This window comes from Salpingoeca rosetta, assembly GCF_000188695.1.
Source record: "Salpingoeca rosetta unplaced genomic scaffold supercont1.21, whole genome shotgun sequence".
Taxonomy (NCBI): Eukaryota; class Choanoflagellata; order Craspedida; family Salpingoecidae; genus Salpingoeca; species Salpingoeca rosetta.
In genome coordinates, this window is record NW_004754913.1 from 1,064,747 (window position 1) to 1,078,604 (window position 13,858).

Here is a 13,858-nt window from a genome sequence, read left to right on the forward strand (position 1 = left end):
GTGGGGCGTGTGTTGTGCAGTACAGCGGCCACCGCTCCTCAGCCAACACGGCGACGCTGCTTGACCCTGGTGCACAGGCCGCACACTTTGTTGGCCTCTCCGGCGGCGGCGATGGCGCCGTGCACCGCTGGCTCGTCGACCGGGAATTGGCAAAGTGGGACAGTGATGGTGGTGGTGGTGATGATGATGATGATGATGATGATGATGATGATGATTCGTTATTCGTGATGGTTGCTGTATCATTGTGTGTTTGCTGTGCCAGTGCTCTGTCAGCGCCACCCCGGTCGCTTCTCGCTGCTCACCACCGCCATTCCCACAACAACACACATGACATCACACACACATGACATCACACACACACATCGCATCACATCACATCACACGCACACACACGAATGACAATTGCCACAGCCCGCGTTCGATTGGAATGACCGTTGGGGTTGGCGATGGACAGGACACAAGCCAAGGTGCGGTGCATGCAACACAGCAGTGCTACGTGCACACACGCGTGTCGGTTTGTATGAATGTCAGCTGCGTTTGCAACTTTGCTCGCTGATATCGTCCCCATGTGCTGGCGTCGGCTTTGCCTTCTTTCCTCCTCGTTTGGGCTTTTGTTTTCCTTGCAGGCGTGGTGTTGAAGCAGCCCGACAGCACATTCGTCGGTCACACAGCGCCCATCTCCTCCCTCGCACTCTGCCAGGACAACCAGGTGTGCGTGTGTGTGTGCATGTGTGTGAGTGTGAGTGAGTGTATGTGTGTGCACGTCGCAGCTTACGTAATCCTCATGTACCACCTCAACCATCTCCTCCTCCACGCCTCGCCCTCACCCGAACACCCATACCCTCGCTTGCGCTGCTTGCGTCAGTGCGTGACGGCATCGCATGATGCAACGGGCCGCCTGTGGGACATTCCCCGCGGCGTGTCCATCCTCAAACTGCCCGGACACGAGCAGGAACTCACAGGTGCGCTCGCGCGTGTGTGTGTGTACGTATGTACGTATGTGCGTATGTACGTTATTGTGTGTGTAACTGTGTGTGTGTGCGTATGTACGTATGTGCGTGATTGTGTGTGTGTATGTATGTGCGTGATTGTATGTGTGAGTGTGTGTGTTTGGTGGAGGTGCATGCTTGCTTGTGTCATGACCGGCTCCACTTGCTTGGGTTCCTCCCCGACAACCCTCCCTCTTATAGCGTGTCCGCGTGGTGCGTGCTCACATGTGCAATGATGACATCTTCTCCACACAAGACGTGTGCTGCCATCCGCACCGCAAGTTCGCCATCACCAGCTCCCGCGACGCCACATTCCGCATGTGGGACTTTCGACAGGTGCGTACACACGTGTCGAGACGTGCATGTGACGTGTGACTGCTGATGCTGGCGTATTGCATTCCGCTAATGCCCACTGCTTCATCGTTTGCACAACGCCCCTGTTTTCCCTTGCCCCAAATTCATATTCATTTCACTTCCTGCCACGGTGTTGACGCTTCCCCTCACAACATCCACGCCAATCGCACCTGCCACCCGTCACCGACACGTTGCAATCCCTTGCCCCTCTCTGTGCACATCAGTCGTCGATTCGGGAGGTGAGCGTGTGCCAGGGGCACGCCGATGCAGTCAACTCCACCGCCATCGTCAGCGATCACATTGTCGCATCGACCAGCGAAGACAGCACACTCAAGGTTAGCCGCAGGGTGGTGATGGCGGCGGATGGTGGTGGTGCGGTACGGGATGTGCGCTGGCTCGGTTTGGTTCTCTCACCTTGATTGCTGCGACGCCTCGTGTGTGCATACAATGCAGATGTGGGATTTGCGCAAGATGCGCTCCCCTCTTCGCGTTATTCGCCTCAATTCCCCAGCAAACAAGTGTGCATGCATGCGTGTGTGTGTGTGTGTGTGTGTGTGTGTGTGTGTGTGTGTGTGTGTGCGTGTGCGTGTGCATGTGCGTGCGTGTGTGTGTGTGCGTGTGTGTGTGTGCGTGTGTGTGTGTGTGTGTGTGTGTGTGTGTGTTTTTTTTGTGGTCATAATGCGTGTGCTCCTGGTTGGCATGCACTCTGCCCTTTCGGACTGCACCAAAAGAAGACTACAAACATCATCTCACTACGGCCACCGCCACCGCCGCCACCACCACCGCCACGGCTGCTGCTGTCAGGATGGCTGTATCGCCAACGAAGCACCACCTTGCGGTGCCCACGGACGGCGGGTCCGTCAAGCTCTATGACGTCAACACGGGCGCTCGCGTCGGCCGCATGCCAAAACGCCGCACTGGGGTGGGCTGCTGATGGTGCTGATGGTGCTGATGGTGCTGCTGGTGGTGGTGTGCTTGTACACATGCATGTCTGTGTATGCCTACGTGTCTGAGCGTATCCATCTCTGACACACGCACACACACACACACATCCATGTATGCTTGTATGCTTGTATGCTTGTATGCTTGTATGCTTGTTTGCTGCTTTGCCACGTGTCGCACCATCCCCTTGCTGACAAATCATCAACGACTGGTCCATTCATTCGCTGGTCCAGGGCCACCGCCGCGCTGCGTGCTGCGTCTCGTGGCTCTCCGATGACCGCCTCATCTCCGCCAGCTTCGACCACACGGTCAGGACAACTGTTGTGGTCGTGGCGAGAGCTAGCAGCCATTGAGTGTTGGTCGTCACTGTTTGAGTGTCTTGACGTGTGATGGAGGTGGTGCTGGTGGTGATGAGGGAACAGAGGAAGCACTCCACGCACACACACGCACACTCACTCGCACACACACACACACACCACACACACACACACTCACACTCACTCGCACACACACTCACACTCACTCACACTCACACACACACACACACACGCGCGCGCGCACGCACACTCACACACACTCTCACACACACACGCACACACACTCTCTCTCTCTCTCACACACACACACACTCGCACATGCTACACGATAACCGTCTTCAGCTGATGGTGTGGCAGCTGCGTGCATATGAGCGGCACGACAAGTTGCCGCGTCTCGGGCACCGCAGGCAGAGGGAGGCAGCAGCGACGACGACGACAACCTCAACCTCACCTGCACCCGCAACGACAGCAGCAGCAACAACAACAGCGGCGATGGCGGTGGGCAGTGGCAGCAACGGCAACGGGCACAGCAGTGGCAACGCCAGCAGTCACAACAACGGTGTGAGCAGTAATGCTGCCAACAGCAACAACAACAGCACCAACGGCAACGCTGCAAGCCACGGCAGTGGCGGACCACCGGACCATGCGTCCGCCGCAACCACCACGGTGTAGTGTCATGACTGTGCATGACTGTGGTGTGGTCGAGGTCAAGCTCTTACACGCACATGAGACAGAGAGATAGAGAGACGGAGGTGTTTATCTTCTGCTTTGTTTTGCCATGTTGCACTCTGCTTGCTTACTGCTTGTGTCATTGCTGTGTTTTGAGCCCACATGCATCATCATTTTTCGACGAATGTGTTACACTGTTTGCTGTACACAGTGTGCTTCTGCTTGTGTGTGTGTGTGTGTGTGCGTTTGTTCACAACGTGTACATGTTCTTCTTTGTCGTTACATTAGACGTGTTGATCCCTTTACAATTGTGTGGGGACTGTTCAGAGTGAAATCGAGAAAACAAAAGAGAGAAGGGGCTGATGGTCACATCGATGTATCGTGCAAACATACATTCGAGGCAAGCGCTTTTCACGTCACCAGGCGTGGAACGTCACCAGGAAAAATAATCGAGCCATTGATTGAAGACTGTAGCAGTACAGGGGTACTACATGCAGGGGCAATTGACATGACATGACGGAGAACACCAGGCAAAACACATGAAAAAGAAAGCAGTTGAAACGCAACCCAACGAGCGAAGAGAACAATACAAGAGGAAAAGATGTCCGCCCACAAAGCAGCAAGAAGGTACAACATGTGTCAGCCATGTTCTTTGCATCAGTTGGTGACTGGTACAACATGAACCTCTTGGTCGTAGTGATAGGTGCTCGTGACGGTCGTCTCTCGTTGAACCTCAATGCCTGAAGCAGTCCTCAGATACATCGTGGCTGGAGCCGTCTTCGTGCAGCGCCTTGTGTCGATCCGGATCTGCACGCACTTCCCGGGCGGTATTGTGACATGCTCGTTGATTTGCACCTTGACCGCGCTGGTGCGCACTTCGCCCTTGATGGTGCTGCTCTTCCAGCTGCCAGAGAATTGGACGCTGACCTTGGTCTTGCCCACCAGGGGAAGTCCAACTTCGAACTCGCTGCCAACCTTGAGTCCGAAACATCTTTCAAAGGAGAGCTGGGCGGAATCTTGCAGGCTTTCCTCGAGGGCCACGGAAATGGACGTCTGCACGGGCTGGTCGGTGTCGTTCCTATGCTCGTCGGAAAGGCTTGTGATCGTATTGATAGACTCGAGCGCCTGTGCTTGGTGAATTTCAATCCTGTCCACAAACAGCGTTTCAGCGGGAATGGCGAGGAAAGCCAAACTGGGTCGGTATCCACTGTAGTACACCAGTCTCGTGTTGTCGCCTGGGTTGGGGCTTCCGCCGTGGGGGTGGACGTAGTAGTCCGAGTCGGTATGACGCAGATAAGTGCGGCCGTCTTCCTGCACCATCTCAATCATGGTTTCGGGACGGCCCGGGCTGCTGTGCACAACCAATGTTGCTTCCTTGCCGACTTTTCCGCCCTTTGGATGGACGAACTTGCCACTCGAGTAGTGTTTGAGCTGATGCTTGTTCTCGGCATCGTTGACGAAGACCCAGCGCAGAGCGTCCCGCTTCTCGTCGAAGCCATGATGCAAGACCAGGGCGGTGTCATTTCCCGGCATATCAGACCCACCATGCGGGTGGACATACTTGCCCGATTGGACATGCTGGAGAAAGTACTGCACCCCGGGCACGGGAAGTGGTGAATCAGTTGCTGGCTCAAACGTGCTGCTCATGTTGCTCGGCTGAAAATATGGGGCTGGGGTTGGATTGGGGTTGTAGAAGACTTGAAGGTGAGACGGTGTCGGTTTGTGGCTTGGAGAAAATGGTGACAGTTGTGGTGAGCTGAGCACTGCAGCTGCTGTGCTCAGCTCAAAATGTCACACCTCATCATCGTCACAGCTTGTGTTTGCTTCACTTCTTGCTCCCATGGCGACAGGTGGAGAGGACTAGGAACGCCCCCTTTAAATCTGACGGTCAATACATTCGGGGTTGTGCACGTGCATGCAGCACATCACGAGCAAGACTCTTTGTCTTCTTGTCTTGACGATGACGTGAAAGATAAAAGTCAGACAACACTAATTCCTTTGTGACGGTACATGAATACATTCGGGGTTGTGCACGTGCATGCACTTGTGGTGGAGAGGAACGCCAAACACGTTCGGACCGCTGTCTCTGCTGCAATGATGAAAGTCCTTTACTGACGTGGGGTTGTTTAGAGATTTAGAGAGGCAAGGGGAGGAAAAAGGAGGAGAACACACACACACACACAGAGCTAAGGCGTGAGGTTGAGTTGAATGTCGACATCAAAGAGGGTGCGGTGGGCGGCGTTGAGGCGGCGGCTGAAATCAATCGCGTCCGAGGACGAGAAGAACTCGCACGTGACTGTCTCGCGCTCTGACACGCGCAAGGCGGTGGTGGAGAAGGACGTGGTGATTTGGGGGAGGGGAGGGACAAGGTGAGCGAGGTGCTTCCGAACGTGTGTTTGTGAGGAATCGTGTATGTGTGCGTGCGTGCGTTCGTTCGTGTTGTGTGTGTGTGTGTGTTATGTTGTGCGTGCGTGTGTGTGACATTGAGACAAGAGCAACCCAAGGACATACTCTTTGTTTCGTCGTCTTCGTCTTGCTGGATGAGCGTGAACCGAAGCATGGATGTTCTGTCCACAGACACTTGCGTTATCTCCAAATCCAAGGGATGTAGCACATCCACCTGTACGCGAGAGTCGTCTTGCGTGAGTGGCGTTGTTCATAAGGGCTATTCAAGCGACAAAACTCCACCCCAATGAAATGTGAACAAGCACGTACGCACACACACGCACACACAAACCACAAACAAACAAACAAACAAACAAACAAACAAACATTCGTACCCGCGTTGTGTCTGCGGCGATCTGACGCAAGAAGTCGATCTTTGTTTCATCATGTGCAGTGTGGATGACGGCGAGGAGGACCTGCCGCCTTACATCCCGCATGTCGTTGCCTTTTCCGAGCGATTTCAGCACATACATCCGCCACGGCAGTGACGGCTCATTCTGGAAACCATCGCGGTGTGGTGTAATTTGAATCGTGGTGGTGCGTGAGACACAACACTATTGACCCACTTTCCAGAAGAACGAGGTGCAATCAGCAAAGAACGCACAATCACGATCACCAACACAATGCAACAAATCACCACTCAGCGATAAGTCCTCCTCCTCCTCCTCCTCCTCCTCCTCCTCCTCCTCCTCCTCCTCATCATCATCATCATCATCATCATCAACATCAACATCATCATCATCATCATCATCATCATCATCATCATCATCATCATCATCATCATCATCATCAGTACCTCGATGAGCTGCTGCAGGTGCGGGACGCGCGTGACCATGCCGGCCAGCGCCCGCGTGTCGATGTTGAGTTTTGCAGCGATGGGATCGACAAGATCAGGATGGAGCACCTGTACTCAACGCGAGCGGTTTTCGAACTTATGTGGTGAGATGTTGACCATCATGGCGAATGAATAGACTCAGACACAACACCAAGCAAGCAGCATGGAGCGAGCAGCAGCCAACAACAATAACAACAACTTAAACAACAACAACAACAACAACAACAACAACAACAACAACTTAAACAACAACAACAACAACTTAAACAACAACAACAACAACAACTTAAACAACAACAACAACAACTTAAACAACAACTTAAACAACAACAACAACAACAACAACAACTGAAACAACAACAACAACAACAACAACAACAAAAACTTAAACAACAACAACAACAACTTAAACAACAACAACAGAGGCAACGAAAATATAGAGGACGGCACCTCGGCGGAGATGGACTGTGTGCGACGCGTGTTGACGACCACGCTGATGCAGGAGCAATCACACACGCGAACGTGAGATAAGATGTGAGCGGTGGTCAAGGGGATCAAGTGGCAGAGAGGAAAACAGTCACGTCAGACGACAGCACAGGCAGTTGCCACATAGAAGCAAGCAAACAAACAAACAAGCAAACGGAAGCAAAGCGCACCGGAGCGCGCGGCGCGCCGTATCAGCGGAGTGGAACATGACGTGGAGGTGGTGCTGGTCGGTGGTGGTGAAGGACATGGTCTGGTGCAGGTAGCCAAGACTCACGCGCCTGCAGCCAACGAGCGTGTGGGCACACGCGTAACGGCAGAGGTGGAAGATCGCAAGAGTATGAGGGCATGGTACAATCACACGCACACGCGCGTACGCATACACACGCACGCACGTACGCACGCATACACACGCACACGCACACACGTTGCCTCCTCGTACCGGATGTGTGAGTAGCTGTGTGCGGCAACAAAGAGAGGGGGTGGCTCATCCGTTCTGTCATCGACCGGTGATGTGCGAACATCAGCATCACGCGTCTCAACAACAGAAACGTGCCCCTGGGTGAGGATGAACACGCCAGGCAACACCCTGTCTGTGACATGCGGGTCGCTTGCCTCCGTGTCCACCTCACGGCCCGATGCTGCAGAGGACCAAACACAACGGACACAATGTCAACTGCGGTTCGAGTGGAACATCGTATTGGGGCAGATGTGATGCGAATGTAACACATGCACTCAAGCACGTGCTGAGACACAAGTACGCCCACACACACACACACACACACACACACACACACACACACACACACACACACACACACACACACACACAAGTACGCCCACACACACACACACACACACACACACACACGTACACACGCACGCACACACACATACACACACACACACATATATATATATATATATATATATATATATATATATATATATATATATATATATATATATCTTTGTATATACACAAGCACGAGCACCGTGTTTTCACCTGCTCGCGCGATGAAGCGACAGGGGACGATGAACCGTGTCCGCTGGTTCTCTTCTTCGTAATACGTGGCAGACAGCAGCGCCTGTGCACACGACATCACACCAACATGGTCACACGTGTCACACACACACACACACACACACACACGCACGCACGCACACACACACACGCACACACACATACACACATGCCACCCCTCCCCCTCCAATAGCCGCATGTATGCGCCATGAGCTGACCTCTGTCTCTGATACGACCATCGGTGAGACGGTGTCCTCCCCAATGGTTCGCACGTGCCGTTCATACTCATTGACACTCAAGTGCGTTTTGCTTGCATCAATCCCACCGGACAACGCCCCCTCGGACGTGTGCGTGTCATCAACACCAGACGCGACCCCTGTTGCTGCCGCTAGTGTTCGTGCTGATGTGCGTCCGTCTTTGCTTGGCGACTGCGACGACCTGCGGCATGCAATGAGGGGCAGGGCGTGAGCGGTTGTGTGAAGCGGGGGATGTGCACGTGTGTGCATGTGTGTGTGTGTGTGTGTTTGCGCGCGCATTTGTGTGCGCGTATGCGTGTATGCGTGCATGCGTGCGTACATATGCATATGAGCATTTGGCCTTAACGCACTTCATCGGCGTGGATGGTGCTGGGGGTTTTCCGCGATTGTCCGCGTTTCGTATTGCGACACGATTGAGGCTGAGGGAGAAGGAAGGAGGGAGTGACAGGGACAGTCACGTGGGATGAAACGTGAGTGAACACAAATGGCTCACTTCGTCAGCACACACACACACACACACACACACACACACACACACACACACACACACACACACACACACACACGCACGCACCGAGAGAGAGACAGAGAGAGACGAACGCTCACGCGCGCACACACATGCACACAGACGCACACATACACAGACGCACACATGCACACACAGGCGCACGCCCGACTCACGATGTGAAGAGCTGTTCGAACATGTCGACGTCGTCATCACTTGTACGGTCAACACCAAACTTGAGCACCCGCGGCTGTCCGTCTGCAAGAACGAAACGCAGCACAATCTGCAGCTCATCCGCCTGATGACGATGATGGTGATGATGATGATGCCAATCATGAGGTTGAACCAGTGGGTCGATGATGAAGGGAGAAGGGGGGCTGGGACACGCCCGCACAAGCCCTGCACTCATTGTCGTGACACATCGCACACTGCCTGTCTCACGCCATCAACGAGCAACACAAGCACCAGAAGCAGCGCAAGTGCAAGTGTTGCATGCCCACCTCATCGTCTTCCTGCCGATCAACAGCAGTGAGATCGAGAAGGGAAAGCGTGTGCGTGCTGCCGTTCTCACGTCGGCTCACAAGATGCTCCCGTGTCACCTGTGATGCAGTCCAGAGGTTGGGTAGTTGCGTGATGTGCGATGACAAACCAAAGACAATACACGCGCGTGGAATGTGTTGGGTGAATGAGGGACACGAACAGAAGGCCAGACAGCCAGATAGAGACGGGCAGCCATTCAGAAGGGTGCAGATGCGCACAGGGTGCACGTGCGAGAATCAGCAGCGCAACAGGGCAATGCACAGCGCACAACGCAGCACTTCCGCTGGCGACACGCCATCACCAGCGTGAGCAGGGAGAGCACGCATGTTCTCACCTCCACATCAACGGGCTCACGTCGTCCAGAGGTGAGAATAAGATTGACGAGATAAAACCCACCCAGCACATCGTGGTCATCATCATCGCCATCGCCATCACCGGTCGGACATGTGTTGTGCACGCACCGCCGAGTGAAGCTGTGGTGGTGGCCGGGTACCGAGAACAACTGCGCATTCTGTTCAACGAGGTCAAGCAGGTCTGTCGCGTTGCTGTCAATCACATCGCTGTCATCAACAGCAGCTGTGGTGGGCACGTGAGTATCACTGGCGCTTGAGTCACCGCGCTGCGGCGACTTGGGGTTCTTGTTGGGGCTTTCTACTGCACTCGCTGCTGTTGATGCCGCTGTGGATGCTGCTGTGGATGTTTCCGTTGCTGCTGCTGTTGTTGTTGCTGCTGTTGCCACAGCTGATGGTCGCTTCCCTGGGCTTGGACCGCGTGATGAAGTGTGCTGCTGCTGCTGCTGCCTGCGGCCTGGGCTGAAGAGCAATGTCTGCCCAGGGAACACAAAGTCGTCATCGCGCTCATCTCCAAACCCACCACCACCACCACCATCACCATCATTAATGTCAGCATCGGCACCACCACCACCACCAACGTCGCCATCAACGTCAACACCAGCATCAGCAACCCGCCTGATGCCAAGATCAGCGTGACTGCCATCACCACTGTCCATCGTCGCAAACAGTTTCTTCTTCACACGCGCCCCACGAGCGCGTGGAATGTCTTGATCGCCATCACCACCATCACTGCGGTGCTGTTGTGGCTGATGATGATACACGTGTTGTTGGTGTTGCTGGTGTTGCTGTGGTTGTTGCTCGCTGTGCGTGAGTTCATGGGCTCTCGAATGCACTGCTGGTGCAGGCACAGCTGCGCCTTCGTCATGACTTTGATGTCTCGCCTTTGGAGGTGACAGCAGTACAGTGGAGCGACCGTGCAGGTCGTGTGCAGGCAAAGCGGTGGCGGCGGTGGTGGTGATGGCGGTGGGGGAGTGGTGAGCAGCATGCGTAGTGGCCGTTGCAGGGGATGAGAAGCCATCCTGTCGAGTGTGTGCGCTGTTGTCGTCGTCCATGCTTGCACGTACAGCCGACATTCGAGCAAGTCGGGGGCTTGCTGCATCCTGCTGTTCATGCTGCAGATGTGGTGGAAATTCATGTGGCAGAGACGCCTCTGATTGACGTCCAGGGCGCTCGTGTTGTTGTTGTTGTTGTTGTTGTTGTTGTCCATCACCACCACCACCATCACCATCATGCACGTGCTGTGGTTGCGTTTCGTTGGCAGCCTCCTCGCTCTTCATCCGCAGCACCAGCGGCGCGTCCTCCATCTCCTGCAGATTCGCGTAGAACGCCGTCGCATCGCCACTGACGGACACACACACACACACACACACACATGTACACACATACACGTATATATGTACACACATACACATGCACACGCAGTTGTGAGGGTGACATGAGGCATAACGGCAGCGGCGAAGCAGGCGCAAGTACTGACGACACAACATTGATGTATGCGCACATGTGTGCCCATCAAGCGCAACGTCCTCTTACCGCTGATTATTGCCATTGCCAGGCTGTGATTGCCCAGCTCGCTCCCTCTCTCTACCGTCAACATCACCACCACCACCACCAATGATGTTGGCGTCGTTGTTGTTGTTGGCTTCGACTGCCTCATCGCCGACCACGACAGCTGTTGCTGCAGCTGCCTTCTTCTTTTTCTTCTTTTTCTTCTTCTTCGACTTGGTTTTGGTCTTCTTCGCCTTGAGCTTTGCGGTGTGCGGCGACGCCTGTCCCTCTACGCCTTGAAGGTCCTCCTGCACCGGTGTGCGTTCTGATTGCGCCACGCGCAGCACATCCACGTCCTGCACGCGTGTCGGGTCAAGTGCCTGCAGGTGTGCCGCCGTGTTCTTTGCGCCCGTATCAAGCGCGCCGTGCCGAGGAGCCAACACAGACGCACGCACTGTGTGTATGTGTGTGTGTATGATAGTGTCAGTGGGTGGGTGGGTTAGTGACACAGTTGGCAGCTTGAAGGACATGTACGCACACGCACGTAGACGGTCAAGCACGCATGGACGATGCCAGCACTCACCGTGCGGATTTTCGAATTCCTTCAGGAAGTAGTGCACAAGTTGCACATTCGTCAGGTCCTGTGCGTGCGGTGCAATTGGGGGATGGGGGGGGGGGGTTGAGGGCATCAGTCAACGGTCAGGAGTGGCACACAAAGCAACGGTGTTTGAACACTGTTTAAACAAGTGTACATACAACACACACACACACACACACAAAACACTCACACACACACACACAAGCATCAGTCGCACCCTGGCGGTGATGTCGTTGAGAACAAAGGAGCGCCATCTGTCGCGGCCAAAGAGAGCGAAGATGAGCGGGTGCACATCGGATTGCATCACGACGGTGTTTCCCCGAAGGTCCAATTCGCGGAGGAAGGGCAGGGGCACCAGGAACGCGTCAATCTCGCGAAGATCCGAAATGCGGTTGTGGGCAACATTCAGCACGGTCAAGTTACTGGCAGCGTGTGCGTTTGCAGAGAGCGACGACGCGCGTGAGAACAGGTCGGGCAGAGACATGGTGCTGCGTACACACGCTGACGCATACACACGCGTGTACACCGGCGCAAGTGCATACACACAAGCACACTAGCACACAAGCACACACATCAACAGACACCCACAAGCATACAAGTATACAAACACGCGTACGAGAGGAACTGAAGGCCGTCCAAGGACTTGATCTGGTTGAAGCAGAGGGTGAGGTGGGTCAGCTTCTGCAGCCCTGATAAAACCATGGAGGAAGAAGTTGCGTTATGTGAACACGGAGAGAGTGCATGCCATGGCACACACGCACGCACACACACACACACACACACACACACACACACACACACACATACACACACACACGCACACACCACAAACATGCATCAAAAGGAGCACCCCAGCATGCGTGCTGATCACGCCAAGTTCACATACAAACAGTGCTGCTTGCATACCGTGTTGTGCCGCAATGTCACGGACGACAGCAACGGAGGTGATGTGGTTGTACCCGAGGGAGAGGGTGTGCAGACTCTGCAGCCGCGCCAGCTCAATGGCCAGCGCAGCAATCTTGTTGCTGCTGAGCACAAGCGTGTGCACGTTGGGCGCGCGCGCAATGGACCGCGAGATCTCGTGCAGCTCGTTGCAGGCCGCGTCCAAGATGTGCAGCGCCGGCCACACCTCGTCTGCGCCAAACCCGCCACCATCACCGCCATCAGCCAGGCCATCGGGAGGGGTAATGGCCGTATCGCGACTGCGCGCCACGCTGCCTTGTACTGCCGAGCTGTCACGAAGCGCCGTGTTTGGTGTCTCGGCGCCTGCAGCATCGGCGGTGCCGGCTTGCTTGGCTGGCGTTGCAAGCACGCTGGCCGGGGTGACGGTGGCAAAGGGCAGGCGGTCTGCGCCAAAGGAGACGAGCACGGCGTCGATGGGGTCCACGCACCGATACAGCACGAGCTGCTGCAGCTGGTCTTTGACAGCGTGGAGACCGTGCACGAGCCGCAGCTCAACGTGGCACAGGCGAAGCACCCTTACGGACTGAAAGAGGGAGATGTCCATGGTGGTGGGCGGCTCGTCTTCGTCGCCCTTGCCGTCAATGTGGACCACGGGCACGAGGTGGCACAGCTCATACACGGCTGAGAGCTCCCGCCGGTAGAGCGGATGCACTGCCACCTCTTCTTGTGTATCGGGACGGCAGTCCTGCGACGTGCTGGGCCACGTAAACACGGTGGCAAAGAACCGCAGCCACCGCGTCGTCACCTTCAGCACGCCATTGTTGCTCAGCAACCGATCCGCTGTCATTGGTGGTGGTTGGCGATGAACAGAAAGACATGAGAGAGGCATGAGGGGGGTAGCGGATGGAAGGAGGGAGAGAGTGTGTATGTGAGTGTGCGTGTGTGTGAGTGAGTGCGAGTGCGTATGTGTGCGTGTGTGAGTGTGTGTGTGTGTGTGTGACACAGCAAGTGAGAGAGAGAGAGATGGACACTGGTGCTCACACACACATACAAACACACACACACACACATTCACACACATTCACACACACATGAACGCACCGGAGCATGCTTTTGCAGCCTTTGCGGTCTCCTCTACCTCACCATCCAAGAGGAC

At 55.0% G+C, this 13,858-nt stretch overlaps 4 protein-coding genes across 4 annotated transcripts in view; 1 reads left to right on the plus strand and 3 right to left on the minus strand.

Moving 5' to 3' along the window:
* Positions 1 to 3,610, plus strand: part of PTSG_08234 (uncharacterized protein) — a 5,235-nt gene extending 1,625 nt beyond the window's left edge. Inside the window, exons 6-15 of the mRNA XM_004991202.1 lie at positions 1 to 154; positions 412 to 467; positions 627 to 709; positions 866 to 962; positions 1,246 to 1,325; positions 1,568 to 1,678; positions 1,797 to 1,861; positions 2,148 to 2,265; positions 2,519 to 2,593; positions 2,945 to 3,610. The exon at positions 1 to 154 is cut by the window's left edge and continues 49 nt beyond it. Coding sequence (XP_004991259.1) covers positions 1 to 154; positions 412 to 467; positions 627 to 709; positions 866 to 962; positions 1,246 to 1,325; positions 1,568 to 1,678; positions 1,797 to 1,861; positions 2,148 to 2,265; positions 2,519 to 2,593; positions 2,945 to 3,274 — 1,169 coding nt within the window. The 3' untranslated portion in view covers positions 3,275 to 3,610. The remainder of the gene's footprint in view (positions 155 to 411; positions 468 to 626; positions 710 to 865; positions 963 to 1,245; positions 1,326 to 1,567; positions 1,679 to 1,796; positions 1,862 to 2,147; positions 2,266 to 2,518; positions 2,594 to 2,944) is intronic.
* On the minus strand, positions 3,556 to 5,071 carry PTSG_08235 (uncharacterized protein). Its single transcript, XM_004991203.1, has one exon. The coding sequence runs from the start codon at positions 4,916 to 4,918 to the stop codon at positions 3,929 to 3,931; it is 990 nt and encodes a 329-aa protein (XP_004991260.1). The 5' UTR covers positions 4,919 to 5,071; the 3' UTR covers positions 3,556 to 3,928.
* Positions 5,072 to 5,457: 386 nt separating this feature from the next.
* Positions 5,458 to 10,369, minus strand: PTSG_12697 (uncharacterized protein; the record flags this gene model as incomplete). Its single annotated transcript, XM_004991204.1, has 13 exons — positions 5,458 to 5,579; positions 5,783 to 5,891; positions 6,052 to 6,213; positions 6,513 to 6,620; positions 7,002 to 7,044; positions 7,208 to 7,315; positions 7,477 to 7,675; positions 8,041 to 8,122; positions 8,277 to 8,496; positions 8,666 to 8,734; positions 8,997 to 9,118; positions 9,321 to 9,419; positions 9,695 to 10,369. 13 exons carry the CDS (start codon positions 10,367 to 10,369, stop codon positions 5,458 to 5,460), a joined length of 2,118 nt encoding a protein of 705 aa, XP_004991261.1.
* Positions 10,370 to 11,242: 873 nt separating this feature from the next.
* On the minus strand, positions 11,243 to 13,549 carry PTSG_08236 (uncharacterized protein; the record flags this gene model as incomplete). Its single annotated transcript, XM_004991205.1, has 5 exons — positions 11,243 to 11,655; positions 11,785 to 11,842; positions 12,017 to 12,221; positions 12,416 to 12,488; positions 12,706 to 13,549. The coding sequence occupies 5 exons, from the start codon at positions 13,547 to 13,549 to the stop codon at positions 11,243 to 11,245; spliced, it is 1,593 nt and encodes a 530-aa protein (XP_004991262.1).
* Between the last annotated feature and the right edge of the window lie 309 nt (positions 13,550 to 13,858).

Excerpts from the sequence above, each read along its gene's own strand:
- PTSG_08235 (XM_004991203.1), bottom strand. The coding sequence starts at position 4,918 with ATGAGCAGCACGTTTGAGCCAGCAACTGATTCACCACTTCCCGTGCCC.